General features: G+C 42.6%; 1 protein-coding gene across 2 annotated transcripts in view; it reads left to right on the plus strand.

Moving 5' to 3' along the window:
- Positions 1 to 9566: 9566 nt before the first annotated feature.
- The window catches only part of RNLS (renalase, FAD dependent amine oxidase), a 126215-nt gene continuing 109668 nt past the window's right edge, over positions 9567 to 26113 (plus strand). The window contains exons 1-4 of one of the 2 annotated variants that reach the window (XM_063132948.1): positions 9567 to 9704; positions 10738 to 10843; positions 14317 to 14459; positions 22185 to 22346. In XM_063132948.1, the coding sequence (XP_062989018.1) occupies positions 9584 to 9704; positions 10738 to 10843; positions 14317 to 14459; positions 22185 to 22346 (532 nt within the window). In that variant the 5' untranslated portion in view covers positions 9567 to 9583. The remainder of the gene's footprint in view (positions 9705 to 10737; positions 10844 to 14316; positions 14460 to 22184; positions 22347 to 26113) is intronic. The other variant, XM_063132949.1, reaches the window with a different exon arrangement.

Genomic DNA, 26113 nt, shown 5'->3' on the forward strand with positions numbered 1-26113 from the left:
TGAGCCCTTAATATATTCATTTTATTTTATTTATTGAATTTCTATACACCCTTTAACTGATGCTCTCTGGACAGTTTATAAAACAAAGCTTAAAACCATGAAATGTAATAACATATAGAACCTTAAGTTTAAAACAAAATAAAACCGAGGTAGTAACAAAGATAGAAGCCAGCAGCAGTGCAAAGATCTAAAAACATGGACTCACACTACCTGAAGGGCTAAGAAGCCTGGGGAAATAAAAAGCTTTTCACCTGGCACCCGAAAGACTCCCACATAGGCCAGGTGAGCCTAGAATGTACTAAGAAAAATATTAAAAGGGTTTGCTTACCTATGGAGATTTAGCTTGGCGTTTATGGTTTGAAAGGGAATAGAAAGGGGGAAATGCAGGTTGTACAGCGAAGGGGACAATGACTGCAGGCAGTCCACCATCCTTCCTTCAGAAATGCACTTTTATACCTAATACGGCACCGGTCAATTTTCTAGGGCAGGAGCACACTGTGACAGCCCTCCGTAGTCACACCTCCAAGGAGTGTCCAAAAACGCACTAGGCTGTGTGGAGCCCTATCAAAGGAAAGGAAGACGTGCTCTATGCCAGCTCTAGGCAACCTGGTACCCTCCAGATGTTTTGGACCACAATTCCCACAATTAACCACTGAACTTTAATTACACACACACACGCACACACGCACACACACTGGGCCTGTTCAGACAACACTTTGGCTCTGTGGTCAGTGAAACTATGGTTCTCTGGGGTTAGCACTAACCACAAACCATGTTGCTGCACATAACACTTTAAGCCACGGTTAGAGCCGCTAACCCTGCTGCAGACCATTCCGACTGTGGTTAGTGAGTGGGCAGGTTTTAGCAAAACGCATTGCACAAGACACCTTAAACCCTGCTGCTTAACCAAAAGCTTTAACCAGCAGGGTTTAAGGTGTCTTCTGACCAGGCCCAATGTTTAATGCTCAGAAGGATGCAGATGCAGATAAGCACTTAAGAGCCAGTGTGGTGTAGTGGCTAAGGTGTTGGACTTGGAGATCCGGGTTCTACTCCCCCCTCAGCCATGGAAACCCACTGGGTGACTTTGGGCTAGTTGCATACTCTCAGCCCAACCTCCCTCACAGGGTTGTTGTGAGGATAACATGGAGAAGAGGAGGAGGATTATGTATGCCGCCTTAGGTTCCTTGGAGGGGAAAAGGCGGGATATAAATGTAATAAATAAATAAATCATAAATCATAAATAAATAAATCAAGGATGGAAACATCACCTCTCAATCTCAGTGGGTACGGAGGGGAGGTTTAAACCACCCCATCCCTGAGTGCTGGCGGCAGGTACACACAGTCACCACCACTCAGCATTACATGTGACCCTCAGAGCTCAAAATGTTGCCCTCCCCTGTAATACTGAGTCTTTTTCATATTCCTCATTCACCCTGAATTGATTGATCCTATTAATTATAAAATAAACCCAATTTCTGTTCATGACAAATGGTCAGGACTGTACTATATTGGTAGAGTTCAAACACAAACACACACACATACACACTGAGAGAGAGAGAGTGCACTGGGTACATTTACTTTACAGTACAATTTAATAAAGTTTTGATTACACTTCATTTGTTCTTGTTTGCACTCTCTTGGAGGGAACTCCTGAGAAAATCAGCTGTTTCAGAAAAACGCAGGTAAAAACTAAACATGTTGTGTAAATTTTGAAGTCACAGAATTGGATGCAAGCAAGCAATGGCAAGATATATTTCTGAGCTATGAATGATAGTCCGTTACTGTTATGATCATGTATAGTTACAACTGGTATATGAATAACTTGTTTTTTCTATCTCTCACTTTTAGTATAGGTAAAAGCAGACATTAATAAGAAATTATTTCTTTTTAGGGGACAGATGTAAAATAAATAAACACAGCTATATAACCATAGTTTGGAATATAACTGGACAAGATCTTGGTGGGGAAAACTAATGGGATCAACTCCTTTTAGTCAACTCCTTTTGCTTAATCTGGCCATGTAGCTCATTGTGGTGACAATAGAGTGACCACATGGAAAGGAGGACAGGGCTCCTGTATCTAACAGTTGAATAGAAAAGGGAATTTCAGCAGGTGTCATTTGTGTGCATGCAGCACCCGTGAAACGCCCCCTCATCACAACTGTTAAAGCTGCAGGAGCTGTACAAGAGTGACCAGATACAAAAGAGGGCAAGGCTTCTGCAGCTTTAACAGTTGTGATGAAGAGGGAAATCAGGTGCTCCATACATACAAATGACACCTGCTGAAATTCCCTTTTCTGTGCAACTGTTAAAGATACAGGAGCCCTCTTCTCCTTTCCATATGGTCACCCTACTTAAGGCAGCTAATGCAGGAGCATAAGGAGCTGCATAGGAGGGGAGAAAGTTCCATTATGCAAGCAGATGTCCACTTGTACAATGTTGGATCTCAGAAAGGCCCTAAACACTTGGTGAATATAAAGAATTGTTTATATAATTGTACATTATGCAACGTTTGTTTTTTTCAGGTGACATACTTGGATAAATTTTCAACCAGATAAATACAAAGCTAAAAGTCAGCTTGCTGGAATCCTTACAGTATCAACATACTTTATTGATTAAAGAGTTTGCATAGTAAAGGAAACGTCCACACAATGAAACTGCCACTACAATAAATATCTTTCCAAAACAATTCTGCAAATTCAACTTATTGTTTTATGACAACCAGCAAACAAGCCAATTAACAAGTCATCTTGGTTTGAAATATGATCTCGGAAAAATGGGAAGCTAAGAATTTATGTGTATTCATTTTACCCTTTGGCAAAATTAGTCTTTTACTGAGTTGTGACTAAACTACATCAACTAAAGTGCTCTTGCTTCTGGGAAGAGCAGTTCCATAGAACAATGCTCCCTTCTACTGGCTGTTCATAGTACCAGTGTAAACAAAGGGAATTTCAGCAAGTGTCATTTTATGTATGCAATAGCTGGTGAAATTTCCTCCTCACCACAACAGATAAAGCTGCAGGAGCCCTGCCCTCTGTTGTATCTGGTCACTCTAGCTCCTGCAGCTTTAACTGTTGTGATGTAGAGGGAATTTCACCAGGTACTGCATGTATACAAATAACCCCTGCTGAAATTCCCTTTTTTCTATACAACAAGGTGACAAGAGGAATCCAGATGTTAGCTCTTTGTCTCACTCTGGCTGTATGTTGCTGTGTCAAGAGGCAGACACAAAAAATACAATAGCACACAGCCCTAAGTATGTTACCCAACTTGTGGTAAATAAGGATGGAGGAAAAAATTATTCAGTCCAAATTTTTGTATGATTGTGCCCAATTAGCCCCTCCCAAACCTATATACAACCCAGAACGGACCTGTGCACCAAAATCTCTGCTTTCCAGAATTTTGCAATACAGCTTGCAACTCCAAAAATGCATATATTAAGGAAAAACACGCACATAAATGTGTATATTAGGGAAAACTACCCACAAAGACGCATCATATTGGGAGGGGGGGATACACTTGCAAAAAGTGTGCATACTAGGAAGTTATTACAAAATGTTATACCCTATATTGGGAGGAATGCACACAAAATGAATATGAATTTTCATGCAGACCTTCCCTCCCCACTCCCCCGAATTCACATCCTGATGCAAAAATCGGCCAAAATGGACTTGCCATCAGTAAAATGAGAAACAAAGGAAACCAAAATTGACAGATTTACCTGTCCTTAGCAATGATGACAAATGACCATTTTTCTCAGTGAGTTCTCAAGAAGCTGATTGCAATGGAGGAATTCCAAAAACCTTGGACCTAGAACAAATCCCCAAGATCTAGTAACATAGCGCAAGATCTGAGAAAATGGTCATGTCCGGGAGACTCTGAAATGGGAAATTTCTAGCAGAAGATGTCGTAAGATGCTGGACTGAAGGTAAGAGAATGGAGCTAGACTAAATTTGCTAATTTGTGGTTTAAACTAGTTGAAATTAGCTATTGGGGGCCTTTAACAGGAAACACCTTGAAAATAAGAAATTAATAGCAACTTGGTTTGGTGAATGCTCAAAATAATAGCTGCTCAGCTTGATGCAACATATAGAGAAAGCAAGGAGCTCCAAGAGTTGTGTCTGAAGTAACAAGGATGGTTGGACCTGCTCAAACATCTTGGTCAAGCCACTTGTGAAAGCTGTCATGAGGAGAAGCTGCTACTTTACTGATTTTGTACTACACACACATAGATTGGATTGCATGGGATCTTTGTCTATAAGTACTAAGGCTGGCCCTAAGCATTTGGTCCAGCTTTTCCCCACACACAATTGAGGTGGGCACCAAAACCCTCCATGAAGTTTGGGGGTGTGAGCATTCAAGTAAGCAGGAGCAAACATTCTGGAATGGAGTACTTAGAGTCACATGACATGGTTTGGTGGCTCCAGGTAATGGAGCCACCAGCAACGCCCTCTTCCTGGTGACTAATTGCTGGTCATCTTCCACCAGAATCCCCCCCCCCCGAGATTTGCCCCAGAACAAGATCAGATGGTAGAAGCGCCATACTGACCATGCTCCCAATAAAAAATGTGCAGCTTTGCAGGAAAGCCCCATGATGTCTACAAAGCTACAGCTGCGTTATAGAACTGACACAACACAAACTCAGAGCCACCATGGGTCTCTCCCCCCAGATAGACAGCCCCCCTCCAATTATTAAGAAAAAAGGTGTCTGTAGTGGCTACACAGCACTAAAAGGAACACCAAAAGATTGGAGGGGTATGGGAATGCAAACCTCCCAGACCTTCCTTCTGTCAATCTGCTCAGAGGTGGATCCAATTCCGGACATATGCTTCCTTACACATCCACATCACACGGCCAAATAAGACTTCTAGCTTTAGAAATTTTCTAATGAATTGCTGTACTGTTCAACTCATCTTATAGTTGGACTTGCAGAGAGGGGGACATCAACTGCTGCAGGAGCTATACTAGAGTGACCAGATACAAAAGAGGGCAGGGCTCCTGCAGCTTTAACAGTTGTGATGAAGAGGGAATTTCACCAGGTGCTCCATACATACAAATGACACCTGCTGAAATTCCCTTTTCTATACAACTGTTAAAGATCCAAGAGCCCTGTCCTCCTTTCCATATGGTCGCCCTACTTAAGGCAGCTATTGCAGGAGCATAAGGACCCGCATAGGAGGGGGAAAAGTTCCATTATGCAAGCAGATGTCCACTTGTGCAAATTTGGATTTCAGAAAGGCCCTAAACACTTGGTGAATATAAAGAATTGTTTATATAATTGTACATTATGCAACATTTGTTTTTTTCAGGTGACGTATTGGATAGAGTTTCAACTAGATAAATATAAAGTTAAAAGTCAGCTTGCTGGAATCCTTACAGTATCTCCATGCTTTATTTGATTAAAGAGTTTGCATAGTAAAGGAAGCATCCACACAATGAAACAGCCTCTACAATAAATATCTTTCCAAAACAATTCTGCAAATTGAATTTTTTTATGACAGACAGCAAACAAGCCAATTAACAAGTCATCTTGGTTTGAAATATGATCTCAAAAGGATGGGAAACTAAGAACCTATTGTATTAATTTTACCCTTCAGCAAAATTCATATTTTACTGAGTTTTGGCTAAACTGCATCAACTTAAGTGCTCTTGCTTCTGGGAAGGGCAGTTCCATAGAACAATGCTCCCTTCTATTGGCTGTTCATAGTATCAGTGTAAACAAAGAGAATTTCAGCAGGTGTCATTTGTATGCATACAGCACCTGGTGAAATTCCCTCTTCATCACAACCGTTAAAGCTGCAGGAGCTATACTACAGTGACCAGATACAAAAGGGGGCAGGGCTCCTGCAGCTTTAACGGTTGTGATGAAGAGGGAATTTCACCAGGTGCCCCATATGTACAAATGACACCCGCTAGTTAAGGCAGCTATTGCAAGAACATAAGGAGCTGCATAGGAGGGAAGAAAGTTCCATTATGCAAGCAGATGTCCACTTGTGCAATGTTGGATTTCAGAAAGGCCCTAAACACTTGGTGAATATAAAGAATTGTTTATATAATTGTACATTATGCAACGTTTGTTTTTTTCAATTGACATACTTGGATAGATTTTCAACTAGATAAATATAAAGCTAAAAGTCAGCTTGCTGGAATCCTTACAGTATCTCCATGCTTTATTTGATTAAAGAGTTTGTGTAGTAAAGGAAGCGTCCACACAATAAATATCTTTTCAAAACAATTCTGCAAAATGAATTTATTTTTTTATGACAGCCAGCAAACAAGCCAATTAACAAGTCATCTTGGTTTGAAATATGATCTCGGAAGGATGGGAAACTAAGAACCTATGTGTATTAATTTTATCATTCGGCAAAATTAATCTTTTACTGAGTTGTGGCTAAACTGCATAAACTAAAGTGCTCTTGCTCCTGGGAAGAGCCGTTCCATAGAACAATGCTCCCCTCTACTGGATGTTCATAGTACCAGTGTAAACAACTGTGTGTTGTTTTATTCCTCTTCCTACCTGTCACTTGGAACTTCTCACACACCCTCTTAATGTGTGTGAGAATGTGGGTCCATTTTACTTCGCACTGTGAAAAAAGATGTAAGTTAGGATCTAATGCTGTTACACTGCTGGTGCTAATGTTATTGCACTAGCATAAACCAATTCTTTTTTTATATTGTGAATATTAACAAAATAGAACAGAAAATACACTGTGAAAATGGTGTGGGGGGAAAACATACATTACGTATATAGGACTATCGTCCATTTCTATCATGTGCACCATTCATAAAAAAGGTAGAGAGTTATACAAAGGTTTCAAGAAAAGCAGACCAGATATCCGTGTATTTATCCACTTGCAAGTTGTGTCTATATAACACCTGTTTAAAAGTTGATAATGTTATTAAGTCCTCAATCCACTGCATTACGGGAGGTGTGGATTTGTCCTTCCAATGTGAAGACTTTTGGCTTTCATAAGGGCTCTGAAGATTCTTCTGCACTGACCACATGTTAATTTCCAAGAAGTCAGTAGGTAATTTAGGAGGACATTCAGAGGATGGCCGTCAGCCTCCAGATCTGGAGAGTTATGGTCTTCTGGATAGGATTGCAGCCTTGGTTATTCTCAACTTCTAGATACATGAATACTGAGAATTTAGTGATGGGAAAATGTATTTAAGTGTAAGCGATGAATCAATTAAAAAACAAGCAATTAACCAACTAAAAATTGTTTTAATCGGTTGACAGTCATCATGAAAACTCTACTAAAACATGAGTTCTGGAGCCTGAAGTGTTAAGAGTTGCTAGCCGCTGGCATGTCCACATTGCTTAATTTGAACCGGAACAAAGCCCTGCAACTTCATATTTTGAGTGAACTAAAATATGTGAAAGCCTTTGGACACATTCAAAGTACATTTATTAACTCAACTCAGCCTTACTCCAACCAGGCCTTCAAACCCACTGCACTTTGAAAAATTATCTCTTTATCAACCTACAAGAAAAGGCTTGATATAGTAATACTTTTGTGTCGGGTACCTGTTGAAGGCACCAAAGGAAGCCACGGGAAAGGGGGAATGGCTACTGTAATACCACTAGGTAATAAAAAAGCAGTCACCCACTGGAGATTAAGGCAAGGGCCGGCGTCAACACTAGACATGGTCAGGCACTTGCCAAGGGCCCACACCCCTGCAGGGGCTCACTGACAAGAGTTCCCTGGAGTTGCTGCTCCACTTCACCACTGCAACCTTCTTCTCCTGTAGTTTGATGGCGTAGCAATGCCTGAAGGCCCTATGACCACCACCTACCAACATCTAATAGCCCAGGCAAATGATTTACAAACTGCCAACTAAATTACCATCTAGCCAAAAAAAAATGCCATATAATAATAATAAATTTATTTCTTACACAAGATCGAGACTCAGGAACCCTAAGGAGAGCACACAAGTGCCCAATAGGAACTCCTTTCTCTCTTAACCAACAAAGGAAAGGTCCCTGTTCTCTCAAATATTTTAAGCAATATTTTATGCAACGTAGTATACTCCACAAGCTGACCACTGCAACCTGCCTGTTCTCCTGCCTTTTGTTCTGGTCCGGACAATGGTGGTGGTGGTGAGAAGGAATGCAGCAGATGCCACTGCCTGTTTGATGACTGGCTCTCTCGTGAACTGCCTAGACAGCTTTGGCTATTGGCAGGTATAGAAATGTAATAAATAAAATAAATAAAGCAAGCAAGTGATGGCAACGATGGGAGAGGATGAGGAGCAATAGCAGTTGGTGACAATGGCCATGAAAAGGTAGATTTACTGAGGGAGGGGAACTGTCGAGGGTGTCTCGCCTCAAAAATCGGGAGCAGACATTAAGCTCCATCCAACGAGCGCTTTATTGCACGGAGTTTGCTCAGGTCCTTCACGTGACGTCGTCTGCCTCCCGCGCGCCTTCCACCCAGGGCTGGTGCCAGACTACTTTGCACCCTAGGCATGGCGGGCTACTTGCACACACCCCCAAAAGCATTCCCAACTTTGATTCAGCTGTTCAAGAAGAGTTTCTGAACTACTGTATTTTCCTTTTATTATGTTTTTTCTTAAAACAGCTAATTTGTATAAAACTGTGACCCTTAAAGGGCAGTACTACGTCGCTCTGAGGTCTGCGCCCTAGGCAGCTGCCTAGTTGGCCTAATGGTAGTGCTGGCCCTGCTTCCGCCCCTTCTGGCCTTCCTTTTGCAGCATAAGAAACCCTTGTTAAGTCCGGAATTTTTTTTACCTCGTTATTGCTGTTCTCTCTTGCTGTGTGCAGGAGAAGCGCCATTAGAACAGTGGACTCAATGGGCCTCCTGCTGGATGGGTACTTCATCTTTTGAAAAGAGGAAGTAACTGAGGGACGAAAACAGGGTCGGAGAAGCAACGGTAGGTAGAGAGAGTATGTTCTCCGTTTGATGGAGCTCATTGATTAAGGCTGCAATCCTAGGCGCAAACCTATGTATGTTTAGACAGGAAAAAAGTCCTACAATTCCGAGCATGGCTGGCTGAGGAATGCTGGGAGTTGTAGGACGTTTTTCTATCTAAACATGCTCAGGGTTGCACCCTAACAGGAATAAATCCTATTAGGCTGAGCAGGGCTTACTTTTGAATAGGCAGATATAAGACTGCACTGCAAGATTTCCAGGTGAAGCGGGCTTTCAGCAAAGGCTGAACTCCGGCAGGCACTTTTCTTTTATTAATCATAAGCACTTTGATGTCGGTCCTGTTGCGTTTAATGCGGCTTTCTCCCAGATAAGGTGCATATCGGGTTGCAGCTTTCCCCTCTGTTAATTGCCCCCTTTCAACGAGGGGAAATAGAGGATGCATGGGGGTGGGGGCTCCCTCGCCTTTGCAACGTCCCAGCAGCCTGCTCCGCTCGAAGTGCCAGCTTTGCCGCCCCTCCGCGCTCGCAGAAGACGCAAATAAGCAGCTGCCGCCTTCACCAAACACCGGCCGCTGTGCCCTCTCCCTCTGCCGGCGGAGCAGAGCAACGCGGCTCGGCCGGCCGGAGGAGCCCCAGGAAGAAGGGGAGGGAGGATCCGGTGTACCCGCCCCGTCCGCCTGCCGGTTCAGCCATGGCGCGTGTTCTGATCGTGGGCGCGGGACTGGTGGGCAGCTTGTGCGCTGCGCTTTTACGCCGGGAGCTGTCGCAGCGCCTCCTGCGCGTCGTCGTGTGGGACAAGGCGCGGGGCGCAGGTGGGTGTCTCGCCCCCAGGCCGCAGATCCCGTCGGGAGAAAGGGCCGGCTGCGGGGTCTGGGAAGGGAAGGCTGACAGGCGGCGCCTGGGAGAAAGGGACCGCCCACACATACACGCTACGGGGAGCGTGGGCTGGCGTGTGCAGGTTTGCTCAGAAGCAGGACCCGTTGCCTAAGAGCCATGGAGGAAGTGAGCCGATGGCCGCCGTGCAGCCAGATCCTCAAATTGCTTTACTCCGAAGTTAGTTAGTTGAAGGGCACTTCTTCCTCCCTGGTAGTAAGTGTACATATTGCGCACTACTTTAGAATAATAAATTCTATTTGGACTCAAGGGCTAAAAGCAGTCATGGTTTTTAATCCGTGCCGAGCAGCGACGTCTTTTTTCATATATATTTACTCTCGAGTAGCCGTAGGAGGCCCGATTTAGAGTGCGACCCTAGCGTGGAATTGGGGTGGCGTTTAAGATCTGGATCGGAAATCCTGCACCTACTCTAGAGTAAAAATGAAAAAACAGAAGAGAGACACAAGCTTTCAAACAATGTCAAGCTGGACATTGAGACGTTTGGCACCTCCCTCCCATTCTTGTACACAAGTGGACATGAGTCATATTGGTACCATCGAATCTGTTTAATGTGGCTGGATCAGGCCCCAGGTTTAAGACAGCCCTTGATGGGACTTCTTTCGGAGTACACGTTCATAGGACATCAGTGCAAGAAAAGAAAAAAAATCTCTCCAACGGAGACTGACATTGGTTCTCTGTATGTGATCCAATCCCTGAGCTGGCAGCTTTAGGCAGGAATCCTGTTCACGCTAATCCTGTTCAAACTCAACGGGGCTTCTGAGTAGCCATGCAGAGGGTTGTGTTGCTGAGCGCGCGCAAGCGACAAATCCCGCAGCCTGCGCTAAAGGGCTCGAGCGGTCCGTGCTTCTTCCCAGTTACTAGGCGCCGGTTTGCCCCACGGAGGAAGCTGATTGGACACGCGCGGTTGTTGTGCTTTAAAAAACTTCTTGTCTCCACGCACGTGATTTTAAGGGGGAAGAATGGCTACAAGCCGCAGCTCTCACGATCCGAAATGCACGGCAGATCTAGGAGCCCAGTACGTCACGCGAATGCCCGAGTACGCCAAGAAGCATCAAAGGTGAGCCTGGGTTGGGGTGGTTGTTTTTTGGGTTTTTTTGGTAGATGGAGAAAGAGATGCCCCGATGCTTTTGTAAGAACAGGTGGCACTTATGGCTGACCTTTAAGGCTGCTGCTGAACGTCAATGAATGAAATGTCAATCACATTTGGTTAACAGACTTTTTAAGAAGGAGAAAAACGACTTCACGAAAATAACTCAGTTTGGTATTTTGGTAATTAGACCTTACTGGAACTTTGAAATAGAATTTTTCTTGCACAGCTTTTTCCTGCGATTTCTGCGATATATATATATATATATATATATATATATGAAATTGTTTTAATTTTGCATTCACTTGCTTGTATTTGACCATCCTGTGTGAATGTGGAGTAAGAGTGGGGTGTGTGTGAGAGAGAGAGAGAGAGACTGGGCTGGATCATTCTGCAAATCGGAGTATCTCACTTTGGATTTTGTCAAAAATATAACAGTTTTTTATATGTATAAAACAGCTTGAGGTACAAATTGCAAATCCGAGTTAACATCAGAATTGCCTCTGATCTGATGAGATTAGTTTTCAACAGCGGCTGGCCTAGGATTGCCAGCTTCTCAAACAGCCATTGTAGCTATGATTTTAACAGCAACTCTTATGTGAAAACATTAGCCAGTGACACTATTTTCATGAATTTCTGCACATCAGGCTATTGCAAGGGGCACAAGAGCAGGCCAGGTTGGGTTTGTCCTGGTCAGTTGGCAATGCTATGCTATGCTAACCCAGTGGTTCTGGAAACTCACAAATGGAGTCTGCTGGAGAGGGCTATTCTCTCAGGGCGGGCTACAAGCTTGAGGGGTCCCTTGACAAAGTGTCTTCTGAGTACCCTCAGCGATATCTATGGCCTCCTTTAGACAGTTTTACTCAGTGGGGATGTTCCAGGGGGCAGCATTTTTAAATTTCGCACAATAATCAGGAGCAATGTGATGCTAGGCACATCCGGGTAGTATGAGAAATTTAAAATGATGCTCATAGCATCCCACAACCTGGCCAGGGAGACTCTGGGGCCTCAGCACCTGCTCAAGGATGCCAATTCTCCTTGGAGCTCCCAATATCATGGCACAAGGGGTCAGACTTCCTCCTGACCCCCCACCACCACCTCTGATAAAAATCTGGGGGCCCTGCTGAATCCACTTTTATAAAAAGAAAGTCATGTCGGGATCTCCAACCACACTGGTCTGATGTAATGCGAAGTTTGCCCCCAAATTTTAACGTTTCCGTGCATGGAGACTAGCAGCAACTGGTAGCCCATGGTTTTGACTCAGACTTTTTAAAGTTATCTCACTACATTTTACAGATTCCATAAGTTAATTACGCACTGTTTGAAAAATGTACTTTCATTTATCTTACCTGAATCGAATGTCAAAGTCTTTATGAAGTAGAGGCATAATTTCGTCTCCAAGTTCTATCATGTCATGTTGTTTCTGTTTGGTAGGGATTTGTGTGTGTGTTTGCCTGTGAATACTACACTGCAGAGTGAGAACCTGGGGAGCTTTGGCAAATTCTTGGTGAGCTTGATGAGCAGCTGTGCTTCTATGAACCTGCCTATTCAGGCTTGAAAGCCCTACTCATAGGTATCGAAAACCCTATTCATTAGCCCTGCCTTTAAACTTAGTCAGATTGGTGGCTGCTAGGGACAGGGCCTTCTCTGCAGTAGCCCCTACCTTCTGTAACGCTATGTAGAGGTGTGGTCTTGGTGTCCTCATTTGCAGTATTTCAAAAGACTCTGAAAAATCACCTGTTTTAATGGCTTTTGGTTTAAACTGATGTTTTATTGATGTTTTATTTGTGTGGCTCTGGAAATCATGTTTATGCTGGCTTAATTACATTTGGTGTTTTGTATTTATTTTAAAGTTTTCTTACAACATTATATTGTAGGGTAATAGTATCACATCATATTGTGATAATATATTGCTTCCTTGGGTAGACCTGGTCCAGAAAGGCAGCTCATAAATATTTAAATAAATAAAAGATTTAGAATGTGTTGAGCTATAGTAGTACATCTTTCACCATAAAGACAAAGGGTGCTGGCCAGATTCAGACATGCATCCAACTGAGGATCACTGCTCTGTGGTAAGAGAGAACGTCATTCCATGAAGCTGATTGGTGGGAGATTCAGAACAGATAAAAGGAAGTACGTCTTCACACAGCACATAGTTAAACTGGAATTCACTTCCACAAGATGTAGTGATGGCCACCAATTCGGATGGCTTCGATAGGGGATTGGACAAATTCCTGGAGGAGAAGGCTATCAATGGCTACTAGTCCTAATGACTCTGCTACCTCCAGTATCAGAGGCAGTATGCCCATGTACACCAGTTGTTGGGGAATTTGGGCAGGAGGGTGCTGTTGCACTCATGTCCTGCTTGTGAGTTTTTCTCAGGCAGCTGGTTGGCCTCTGAGTTGGACTGGATGGACTTTGGCCTGATCCAGCACAGTTGTTCTTATGTTCTCCCCATCCAGCATATAAGGTGTTCTGTGAGTCCATTTGGAAGCTCAGTTCATGCATCCTTCATATGCACACCACTCCCTCCCCCACAGAACAATGGCCTTTGGCTAGCTGAAATGTAGAAAAGAATTCTTTGAACAGGGCTGGGAACAATTCATGCCGAATAAAATAAAATTACAATTCTGTGGCTAGACAAGCCAGATTCCTGCGTCAAAAAGGTACATTAATTTATTGTTCTCTGGGTAATTTCTACTGCCGTTTTTGCTATTTTGTGAAACTTTAGTCTGATTTCATTAGTTGTGAATAAACAATGATTCCCCACATCAGTTACCGAAAGTCTTACCCATTAATCCCTAAATGTAAAATATGAGGCTGCCTTAGATAGACCAGTATGGTCTTGGTATATCTCAAGATAGTTAACACTGACTGGCAGCAGCTCTCCAGAGTTTTGAGAGGGGTCTTCCCCAGCCATACCTGGAAATGCTGGGCATTGAACCTGGGACCTTCTGTATGTGAAGTATATGTTCTAAACAGACCCTGCCTGGCTCTCTGGCTTCTTGAGATTTCAGCAGGCATTGCTCACACGTTTCCAAGGCTTTTTCAGGAGGCTGAGGCCTGCACCCATTACCATGTTCTGTGCATTCACATAGCCCTATCTGTGACAACAGCAATATCTCAAAGCTGTCACGTCTTCTGTCATACTGCTGGTGGAGGGGCTGATAATTGCCCCTTTGAATGCACATGAGCTGGCTTAGCAAATCTTTGAAGTGGGCTGTCAAGCTCTGGTGTCAGTCCCCACGGCTTTATCCAGGAGAGCAATAAGATTCTCCCATTGAATCTTAAGGTCCGTTCTGTTGCCGTGCATGTGGACATTTTTCGATTGATTTTAATGGATGTGGACTGGATCACTCCTTCAGGAAAAGGCCAGTGTTCCATTTTGGGACATAGATGCCCAACGGGCTGCTTAACATTTTAACGATGCTTGTGTTTTTTAGCTTTTATGAAGATCTGCTGACCCATGAAGTGCTGAGGCCGTTGACTGCCCCGGTAGATGGAATAGTAATGAAGGAAGGAGCTGAGAATTTTGTAACACCTCAGGGAATTTCATCAATTCCCAAGCACTATTTAAAGGAGTCAGGTAATTTCCAGGTGTATTGTGAAGGACGTACTCTCTTGACTTTGTTTTTGGAATAACTGCTACTCATTGAAAATGCATGGGCCTTGAAGTAGTAGCTGGCAAAGATTTTTGGAACACAGTTCCTAATGATATTATTGTGGGAAAGTGCCCATGAAGCTGATTGGTAGGAGATTCACACAGCACATAGTGAAACTATGGAATTCACTTTCACAAGATGTAGTGGTGGCCACCAATTTAGATGGCTTTAAAAGGGGGTTAGACAAGTTCCTGGCAGAGAAGGCTATCAACGGCTACCAGTTCTGATTACTATGTGCTACCTCTAGTATCAGAGACAGTATGCCTATGCACACCAGCTGCTGGGGAACATGGATGGGAAGTTGCTGTTGCACCTCCACCTGCTTGTGGATTTCCCAATGACAGCTGATCGGCCACTGTGTGAACAGGATGCCTGACTAGATGGACCCTTGGTCTAATCCAGCATGGCTCTTCTTATGTGTCCCTACACTTAAAAGTGAAACTTAGCAGTGCTGTTCTGTACATCAGAAGTGGGTAGACGGTAGATAGGGAACTACTGGTGATTTGTAGTACATCAGAAAGAGTTTTTTAAAATTTCAGTTGTTAAACAATAGGAACAACTAAATCCCCCCTCCCAATTATGCTGCTGCAATGAATAAAGATTGGTGCGGGGGCAGAGCCAACCATGAATCTTTGTGTATGAAAGTCCGATGGAATTTACTCCCAGGTAAGTGTGAGCTCCATCACACCTACTTTTAAAATCCGGTTTTTATACAACGTTTCCCCCTCTGTTTCCTTATTGAGTCAAACTCTGGGCACTTTCACATCTGTGCATTGTTGCGCTATTTCAGCTCAAGTATCTTTTCACCTGGAGCACTACTATGCTGGCAAAATCTCCCATCCCACTCCCCTACGTTCTCCTTTCCCCTGCAGTTAATTTTTTAATTTTAAAAAATATTTCTTTATTTCTGCCAAATACAATAGTACAGCAGCCTGAAACTGCGCAATTACAGTAAAACAACACACCATACCTTCCCCTAAGATCATATTACACAAACTCCAAGGAAAAGAAGCCATTTGTAGGAAGCAGGAGGGAGCCCATGGGCCGAGACTGTTAATGCCCCTTGGCTTGGGAAAGGTTTACGGGGGAAAGGAGCGAAGGTTTGTTTTGCTCGTTTCAAAGGGTAGCTAGATGAGCAATCATTTTAACTAATTTCTTTTCTAAAGGTGGTCAGGTCCCCTCCTTTGCTCCAAGGTAACCAAAATGCTTACATCTGTGTAATTTTTAAAGATAAAGAGATCAAACTTGTCATGGTGATAGCTCTTAAGGAGGGCTTTAGCCATGCCCAGTTTGAATCAGATCCATTCATGAATTGATTTTAAGGATTTTTTAAAAATGGAAATTAACAAAAATGCTTACATCTGTATAATTTTTAAAGATAAAGAGATCAAACTTGGGACCTTGAGAACTCTTAAGTAGAGCTTTCAGCATGCTAAGTTTGAATCAGATTGGTTGATCCCTTGATTTTTAAAGATTTTTTTTTAAATTTCCCCCCTTAAACCCTTTCCCTTATAGTCGACCAGTGCAAAAGTCCACCTGTTTGCAACTGTGAAGGATCTATTTTCCTTTACTTTGATCATGCGAAGCAGTGCATCTCCAGTTCATAAAATAGAGATCTGTTGGTTCCCTTACTCAAGAGACAATCCCATTGATTTCAACTGTATTTACATCCAAGTCATACTAAAATCGGATGCATGCTTTTCTTTGAGTAAACCCTATTAAACCCCATTCTGGCAGGCTGAAATGGTGTAATGATGCAATGGTGTATTTAAGGGATTTGGGAAAGTCAACCCCTTGCATGTCCACGGACTGGTCTACCTTCAATGAAGTATTGTTGCACTGTAACACTTAGGAGAAAGGTAGGGGGAGAAAAAGAACACATAATGCTTTCCCTACGATCCTTATAAACCAAGTTGGAAGACTAAAAGTACGATGGACCGACTCAGCGAACTACAGGGGAGATGGAGCGAACATGCACTGCAGCTTGGTACCGTGCACACCGGTGCCTCGCTCCATTTCTTAAAAAAAAACACAAGTCTTTAACTGTGAAGCTTCGCAGTTCTAGGGAAGTATGGGGGTGAACCACCATCACCCCGGTCCTAGTGCATTTTCCACATTTCTTTTCAGGTGAAAACGTACTCCTGGTCATAGCTACTCAGAGTAAGAACATAGAGTTAAATGGGACTTCTTTCCCTCCCCCTTCACAGTTGAGCAGAGAACCCCACTGCCCTGTTTTGTTAGTGAGTCTGCCCTTAGACACACATGCCCCCAACAAAGAACAAGATGGTCGGATCGAACGCAACCACAGCAATACATGGGAGGGAGGAGCGCATTTATTTCACATGGAGGGGGAAAAAACCAGACTTTCCCTCCTCCAAAAAGAAACAAAACACGGAGGGGAAGAGGAAAAATGAGTGCAGGACATGGACTACATCAAGTGAATACCGGGCTGTAATAAATCACTGTGCAATAAATCACTGGTGCGATGGAGCTCTGTATATAAAATTACAGTCTTAGGGTATTTCTAAAATCAATTTTTACAGAGGATATCTAACCAGGAGAAACACACACCCTACCATCCATTTTTATTTGTTCTTATAAATGTATGCTGCTCCCCAATGCATGGCGAAACAGAAACACAACTATTGGATTTGCCCCTGTGTATGCTTTATTTCATTTATTTAGTTAAAATATGTATATCCCCATGCTGTGCTTGAGTCGGCATGTTATAAAATGTACAGTGGCAAAGCAATTTCAGGTACAAATAGGGAAAGTATTCTTCCCTGACCCCTTTATATTTGGACTTCCAACCTGGTTAAAGGACATCTTGGGACAATTCTACAAACTTCGCACTATTCAGTCCTCGTTAAAGTTGCAACTCCCACTTATTAATAAAAGAAAATTCCAAACAAGCAAAACATCCACACCAGCAATGATTTAAGCATCCAGCTAAACTGACCTCCACTCTGAATAAGTGGGTCTTGCAGCCCATCCTAAATGCTACCAGGGCTTTGCTACTCTACCTCCCTGATATCTGTCCCAAAATCAGTGGTCACCTGAGTACCTGCTCAAGTCAGGTGGACCAAGATCAGATTTGGCCGTCTCATCCAGCCAGGTGTCAGTTATACATGCCAGGTTGGCTTCTGCCTCTAAACACCATCTTGCATGACGGATGTTTCCTTATCGCTGACCTGGCATTAACTAACAACATCAAGATAGTGCTGAGAGATATTGCACCTCAAGTTGGTAGACCCTTCTCTTCCCGTTACTACCATACCTACCCTGCTGTACCTTTATCTGTATCAGAGAGCCAGTTTTTTAGTCTCCCAGCTCTCCTCTGTATACAGTACTCCATATTGGAAGAGATCTAATTTATTTATTTTATTTGCACCTGGCTTGTCTACCAAGAAAATGCACTCGGCCCAGAAAGCAAAGATGTCACTTGCCATAACTGGTGCTGCAGGGCTGAGAGGCTAACAGGTTGACAAATAAATGTTGGTCGTTTGATGTTTCTTGCTATCTCTTGTCGTGGAGCAGAGAGGAACAGGTCCCTTGTGATCCAGTGTGGGTTCGGGTCAAGGACAGATGAAATCTGCAACTGATTTATTGTAGTTCCATTATCACCTGTGCCAATGCAAAAATTAGGTCCATTGGTTCCAGTGCAGTTGCTTCCACATAATATGTTTAGGATGGAGGAGGTTGAGAATAACAGGAATTTCTGCAGTTCAAGAGGAGCGAATATCCTAGGTTTTATTACATTATTAAAAACAGTTCGACCCATTCTGTATTCTTCAGATGAGACACCTGAGGCAACTTGCAACATAAAGCAATCAATAATGATAAATAAGCCACAATAAAATCCATAAACAACCAACAGGAGAAAGCAGATATTACAAACTACAGTAAGCAGCAGTTTGGACCAGAATGCCACCAGGGGGCTGTCTAAATGCACGGAAAGTGCTGCTGCTGCTGCTTGATTATATGATGCAGCAGCCACCGCACACCCACCCCGAGACTTTCCAGCAAAGCTGTGGAGAACAAAATTTGGGGACTTACCCCTCATTCTTGACTAGGTACCAGCCAAGCCTATTTGAGGACACTACTACATAAGCAGGGTGCTACAATTGAGAAATGGCCTTTTCCCCTGTAGCAAAGTGCTTCACTTAAGAAGGTAGGGACACCTGAAGGAGGGCCTCTCTGAGTGCACTGGCAGGTTGATGTGGTCCTGGAAACAAGCTGGAAGCCAGTGGAGATAATAGAAAAGTACACTCTACATCATAGGGTTCGGACAGAATCCTTTCAACGTTCTGCACCATCTGAAGTTTCCAGCTGGTTTTCAGAGTCATCTCCACATAGAGCGTGCTTGGTAACCCAGTCGGAATTCAAGGTGTTGGTGATGACATTTAAAGCCCTAAACAGCTTGGGACCTCGATACTTGAGGGACCGGTTCTCCTTATATAAGCCTGCCCAAGACTTGAGATCTGTTGGAGGAGCCCTTCTCCACATCCCACCAGCGCAACACATACATTATGGTGGGACATGGGAGAGGGCTTTCTCTGTTGTGGCACATTCCGACTGTGGAATGCCCTCCCCTTGGGGGCCCGACTGGTACCAACACTGATTTTATTCCGGTGCCAAGTGAAAACTTGGCTTTTTAACAAAGCCTTTATTGGTTAAATTCACCAAGTTTGCACAATTAACTGTCTTAATTATTTTTATTGCTTTAAAATTATATACTGGTTTTAACTTGATTCATGGTTTAATTTGTTTTTAGCTGTGTATATTTATTGTTTTATATTGATTTTATCTATGCCGCCCTGAGATCCTAGTGATATAGGGCGGGATACAAATGTTTTAAATAAATAAATAAATAACCCAACCTTAATATGACAAGTTGCCCTGAGCTTTTGGGGCTATCATTATTTTCTAAGCATGCCTTTGGGGCCCTGTGTGGTGCATGGGGGCATTTTGGGAAAGGAAACACCGGCCTCCAATCCCAGCTTTGCTTTGCAGCATGCCAGCCTTCAAGATATATGCAAGAGAGGTGCCTGTGGACACAGTGGTGCCCATGAGCACCTCTGTAGGGGCTGAGGCTGGGCCTGTTCAGACAACATGCTGAACCATGGTTAGACCACTAACCCTTTTGCAGCAAATGGTTAGTGAGCAAGTTTAAACTGTGGTTATGTAACCACCATGGTTAGGAATGGTTCACATGACACGTTAAGTCATGGTTCAAATGGCACGCTAAGCCATAATGTTTAGCTTAAACGCTTAATCATTGTGGCGTAGCGTGTCGTCTGACCAGGGTCGATATAAGCATATGTGATCTGAAGAACATAAGAATAGTCCTACTGAATCAGACCAAAGGCCAGTCTAGTCCAGCATCCTGTTCGCACAGTGCCCAACCACATACCCATAGGATGCCCGCAAGCAGGATGTAAGTGTAGTAGTCCTCTCCTCGTGTTTCCCAGCAATTGTTATTCAGAGGCATAGTATCTCTGGTAATGGAGCTAATACATAGCCATCAGTACTAGTAGCCGTTGATAGCCTTATCCTCCATGAATTTGTCCAATCCACTTTTGAAGCTGTTCAAATTGATGACACACACACTAGGTCTTATGGTAGGGAATCCCATAGTTTGACTATGTACTCTGTGCGGTAGTACCTTTTTTGTTAAAGGTCTTCTGCCATTCAGTTTCACTGGATGACTTGGGGTTCCAGTACTATGGGAGATTCTTTCTCTATGCCATGAATAATTCCATTCACCTCTATCATGTTCTCACTTACTTGTCTTTTTTCTAAGCCAAAAAGCCCCGAATGATGTAAGCTTTCCTCATAGGGACATGCTCCGCCCTGATAGTTCTGCTTGCCCTCTTCTGGTCCTGTTGATTCATGATCATTAAGGGTGAAATATATGCATGTTTCGACAGAAAAAAGCCCTACAACTCCCAGCATTCCCCAGCTATAATGTCTAAACATGCTTAGGATTAGTTCAAACGGGAGCTGTGCACAAATGGCCTCTCAAAATTCTCAACCCTGTTTGTGTGCAGCAAAATTGTGGGGACCATTTTACAGAATATCTCCAAGGGTGGGTGGGGGGATTTTCCAACCAGTTATTGGAGGTGTGGCTCACCATTAGCAATGGTTGTAGTACAATTTTTGCTCCCCCCCCCCAAGGGTTTTTGTTTTTGGACTGCTGCTGCAAGTAGCAACAGTGTTGGTAGCCTGGCCACTGTTTTGGATCCTCCACAATGCCCTATACCTAATGTAATTCCAGGGGACTGCAAAGTGGCTTTCTTTTTCTGGGGGCAGGTGAGGAGGGAAGAAAAAATATATCTTAGAAACTTTCTTAGAAAAATGTCCTCTAAGGAAGTTGTCATTCTTCTACTTGGTTAAACACCTTACCGAGGATCTATCAAACATTAAATTTCTGAGAGGTGATTGTGGATACAACTTGTCTCTAATGTAGTTGCTTATAATACTGCATCTTCCTGGCAAAACCCTGTAGCATGTGTGTTTGTATGGGTGTGTTTTAGAGTGGGGGAAGTGTTGTGTCCAGCTCGGGGGAAGAGGGAGTGTTAATGCTATGCCAAAATCTGTCCTCCAGTTCCTGGAACTTTTATTTCCACCTGAAAAAGAAGCTTCTGCCTCATTGGAAGGGTGCTGTAGAATTTCATTTGGTGGTGTTTTTGAACTTACTTACTTTAACATTGTGAGGTGGCCTAGGGTGCTGTTTATGATTTTTCTGTCTGCTGCACAGCTCTCCTTCACCCTGCAGCCCCCACGACTGCCCACATTTCCTGATGTGAATATTAGGAAGAAGAGTTAATTCATGACATCTTCCCAGGGCTTTAAATGAACCGCATGAGCTGGGGAGAGATGATAGCACAGTGGAAGACAATGCACTCACTCACACACACACATTCCTTGGCCACCTCATAAGTAAGGCAAGCGCAACACCTGCACATACCACTCATGAGAATTTAAGCAACATTTTGTTTTCCTTTGAGCATTTGTTTTGAAATCAATTTCTTTTGTATTAACTTGTATGGGTAGTGTAAAAAAAAAAAAAAAAGTGGAATAAATTTTTAGTGCTGTGCCGAATCCCGCCCACTATTTTTGGGAACTTTTTCTCTCCCTGCAAAAGAGGCAATTTTTTTCTGCCTCTTTTGTGGAATGGGGGAGATTTTAGAGAATTTTCTCCTGGTGGGTAGGGAGAAAGGTTTGCACATACCTTTTTAAAGTATAGCCAGTTGTTTGGGGTCTTCTTTCTGTTTTTTATTTTATTTTATTTTTAAAAATCCCCCAGCAGTTCTTCCTGAATGCCTATTAGAGACCATGTGGCCTTGCCCTCACCAATAGGCATTCAGGAAGAACTTCTGGGCTCCTCCAAGTGCCAGGGGTGTTTTTAAAAATATTTAAAAAATAGAAAGAATACCCCCTCAAAACTTCCTACATTTAAAAAAGTATGTAGAAACACTGTCCCCCTTCCCAAGGAGAAAATTCTTACCTCTTTCCACCTCTTTCACCTGAGTTTTCATTCCCCTCCACCACCCACAAAATGACAAAAATGGAATAATCCAAATTTTGGGCACAGCACTAGAAATTTTGGCACAGACCATATGTGAGCTTGTCTCTTTCTTTTGAAGCAGATGCAGATGTCTTCTATGACCACCATGTCACTCAAATCAACCTCAAAGATGGGAAATGGGAAGTCTGCATCAATACAGGTTCTTCAGACCAGTTTGATGTGGTTGTTCTCACAATGCCTGTCCCACAGATTCTTCAGCTTCAAGGTGACATTGTGAACAGTAAGTTTCCCCATGCAGTTTTGCTTGATTTATTTAATTTTTCTTGCTATGTTTGTACCCCATCTTTCCTCCAAGGAGCTTAAGGAACCATTATGTGGTTCTCCCCCCCTCTGTTTTATCCTCACAACAACCCTGTGAGGTAGGTGAGGCTGAGAGATAAAGACTGGCTCAATGTCACTCAGTGAAATTCATAGCCAAAGGAAGAATTAAACCCTGGTTCTTCCTGCCCCCAGTCCAGTACTTCAACCATTGCATCACACTGGTTGTCTATCAATTCACACTGGACTTGTGAAGGCCACCATGATCTGTTTTGTGCTTAATTTATACGTTCTTTAAAAAAAAACCGCTTTGATTGAGATGCCCTATTTCTGACTCATTAAAAAAGAAAATAATTGTGGTCTGAAAGTGTAACACAGTGCTCAACTTACGCAGTTGAAAACTTTCATCTGGTGTTTTGCTAGCTCAGTAAAGTTGTAGCAATTGAAAGTCTGTTGACTGGAGAGAAAGTAATTGTTTCTCAATGGGTTAAGCTTTGCTTTTATGGCAAAATAGAGCTTGCCTATTTTGAATTGAAAACAGAAAAATGAGAGGGTCCTTCGCAAGCTGAAACTTTGAATGCGTGGATGTTTCCTGCTTCCTTCCGCAGCCTTGATTAGGGAGGGGCTGGCATATAGCTACTGAAAATGGCAACCGCACGTTTAATTACAGTTCAAAGCGTTGTTGATCACATGCAAAGCAGCTTGTGATCCAGATGCCTGGAGGACTGTCTTCCACCACTGGAGCATGCCTTAACTCTGCAGCCGTGATTAGAATCCCTCCTACATGTCTGTGTCAGCGCCCTCCCCCCCCCCCAATTGTTTGAAGCTAGTTGGGTGGTGACCAGAGAGAGCCGTTTTGGTTGTGATTATCGGTCTGTATAATGCCCTCTCCAGTGAGGTTCACCTTGTCAATTTTTTATTTGCCTGGCGTTTCAGCATATGGTATTGGCTGGATTTGATAATGGTTTTATAGTTTTTGCAGTGGTTTTGTTTGCTTCTGTTATTTTGTGTTGTTGTAGTTTTGTATATTTATTTCTTTATCACTGTTTTATAAGCTGAGATCTTTTACTGAAGGGGGGACTAGCAATTCTCTAAATAAAGGGATGAATAAGCTTTTTCTCCATAACATCTAAGGCGCAGTCCGGTGCACATTTAGACAGAAAAAGAATCACAATTCCCATCATTCCCCAGTCAGCATAGCTGTTTAGGGGATGCTGGAAGTTGTAGAGATGCCGAACTTAGTGCGGACACCCAATCAACTTTTTATGTCTAACAATGCATAGGATTGCATTCTTGTTCTTAGTCATGGTGGGCAAAAGGTATTTTTCTGCCTGAATTCTAAGTCAAGATGCCTACCCCCTTTCATGTACAGAGGCTGGAAGTTTTATTTATTTTTATCTTACTTATTAACAACACTTAGATAATATTTTTAACATTATAAAATCTTGAACCTTCTTCAACGCTAATAATGGGACCGTGTCCTTTTCCACACCTGTGGGCAGCAAGGTGGCTTAAGGGTGCAGGCCAGGCCGCATGACACACACAGCTCTGTCCTACACCCAGCCCCACAGCAATTGCTTCCTGAGGCCAGCCACTTTACTTTGCCTAAAGGTAGGTTTACCGTCCTAGTGATAATTAAGAGGCCTAGTTGTTACTCACTAAGGCAGTCCATCTGTGGGCTGTGCTTCTTCAAGACTTAAGTGGGAAACCTAAATCATGCAACTCGGCATATAGAATTAAAAATCTTAGCAGACAAACAATTCAACATTGGGGATAAGGATTCTAGCTTAGCCTGTTTCATGGTGTGCACATTTTTAACATGGGGATTTCCTCAGCTGTATGGAACAGTATTTCTTCATGTGAACTCCCACTTGCAGCCTGAAATGGTTAAAGCCCAGTCACACAGGACCGGTGCTACCATTAGGCCAACTAGGCAGCTGCCTAAGGTAGGGTGACCATATTTTGGAAACCAAAAAGGAGGACAACATGGTCGCCCCAAGGGGGCGTGTCCAGTACCAAGGGGGCGTGCCCACCTGAACATAGTCTTGGTCACATGTCTGATTTTGCAGCACACATTTAAGACAAATCTGTTCTACATAACATCTTAATGTTAAAATCACTGAAATAAAGAACAAGTGAGAGATTCAATGCATCTGAAATTAACTTCACTCACTCCTACTTTTGTAGGTTTTGCTGTACTTTGAAGCTTTTGCTATACTCTGTGTGTTACATTCTCCCCTTCCCTCAAATATCTTTTCTGACTGTATCTTCACTCATTGCAAGCTGCTGTTGTTGTTAACAGGGTTTGCTACTGGCCCCAGATTTGTTTCAAATTTGGTATGGCTAAAGCTCTACCTAAAAGCTATCATGGTGCCAACTTTCAGCTCTTTATCTTTAAAAATGACAGTTTAAAAAATAATAATTTTAAAACCTCATTTTTTAAAAAAATTCCTAAAAAATCAATGGATAAACAGATCTGTTTCAAATTTGGTGTGGCTAAAGCGCTACCTAAATCCTATCATGGTACAAAGTTTCATCTCTTTATCTTTAAAAATGACGATTTAAAAAAATAATAATTTTAAAACCTCAATTTTTAAAAAATTCCTAAAAAATCAATGGATGAACGGATCTGTTTCAAATTTGGTGTGGCTAAAGCTCTACCTAAATCCTTTCGTGGTGCCAAGTTTCATGTCTTTATCTTAAAAAATGACGGAGTTATAAGCATTTTTGTTAATTCCCATTAGAGCTGCTCTTTGGAAAAAAATCCGGATTTCCCCTCTCCCTCCTGGATTTGCCATCAAAAACCCAGACAAATCCGGGCAAATCCGGTCATATGGTCACCCTACCTAAGGTGCAGACGTCAGAGGGGCGTAGTACTGACCTTTAAGGGTCACAGTTTTATACAAATTAGCTGTTTTAGGAAAAAACATAATATGTTCAAGTTTTGTGCTTTTTATTTTTTCTACAAAACATCTGTTCTTAAAAATCGAAGTTGGCAATTTTTGTGTGTGTGCAAGAAGGTCGCCTTGCCTAGGGCACAAAATAGTCTGGCACCAGCCCTGCAGTCACAGCTTTACCACATTGAGAACTAGGCCTCATTAATGTCGTAACGTTCATTTTCCCCAGTCATTTAATTGTCTGAAGAGGCTGGGAAATGTTGATATCAGGACACAGGTACGGTAAGTTTGCTTAGATTTCATAGAGAGAGAAAGGGAAATTAGATCTACTGCTCATATTTTTGGCAGCAGCCGTATGTTTAATGTAACATGTAGTTCTAGCCACAGTTGCAGGGAATGCTGGGCACTGTAGTCCAAAACATATGGAGGGCTCTTGGCCCAGGACAGCTGCTTTAGGAAGCTAAAGCAGCCTTTCTGTTGCTAAAGTTATTTTATTTATAACCTAGTTTGCTTATAAAATTATCATAATTGGAAAAATTTAACAGCTTTGGATTATGAAATATTTTCTTTTAGAATTTAAAATAAAGTATTTATATATTGTTACCCAGCCTTTATTCCCCCCCAAAATGATTACTCAGTAAATTTTTAATTATTGTCTGAATAGATCAGAATGGCATTAAATTACTGCTACTGCATCAGAAGCACAGGCCTTTATAGAACAAAATCCAAACTGTCACATGCTGTGAAACGGAGCATGAATTTCTATCAGTAAAATATACTTTTGATCAATAATTTTAATATGAAATGAAAGAACTAGCTATGCTGGGAATCT

Source organism: Elgaria multicarinata, chromosome 8, assembly GCF_023053635.1.
Source record: "Elgaria multicarinata webbii isolate HBS135686 ecotype San Diego chromosome 8, rElgMul1.1.pri, whole genome shotgun sequence".
NCBI classification, from domain to species: domain Eukaryota; kingdom Metazoa; phylum Chordata; class Lepidosauria; order Squamata; family Anguidae; genus Elgaria; species Elgaria multicarinata.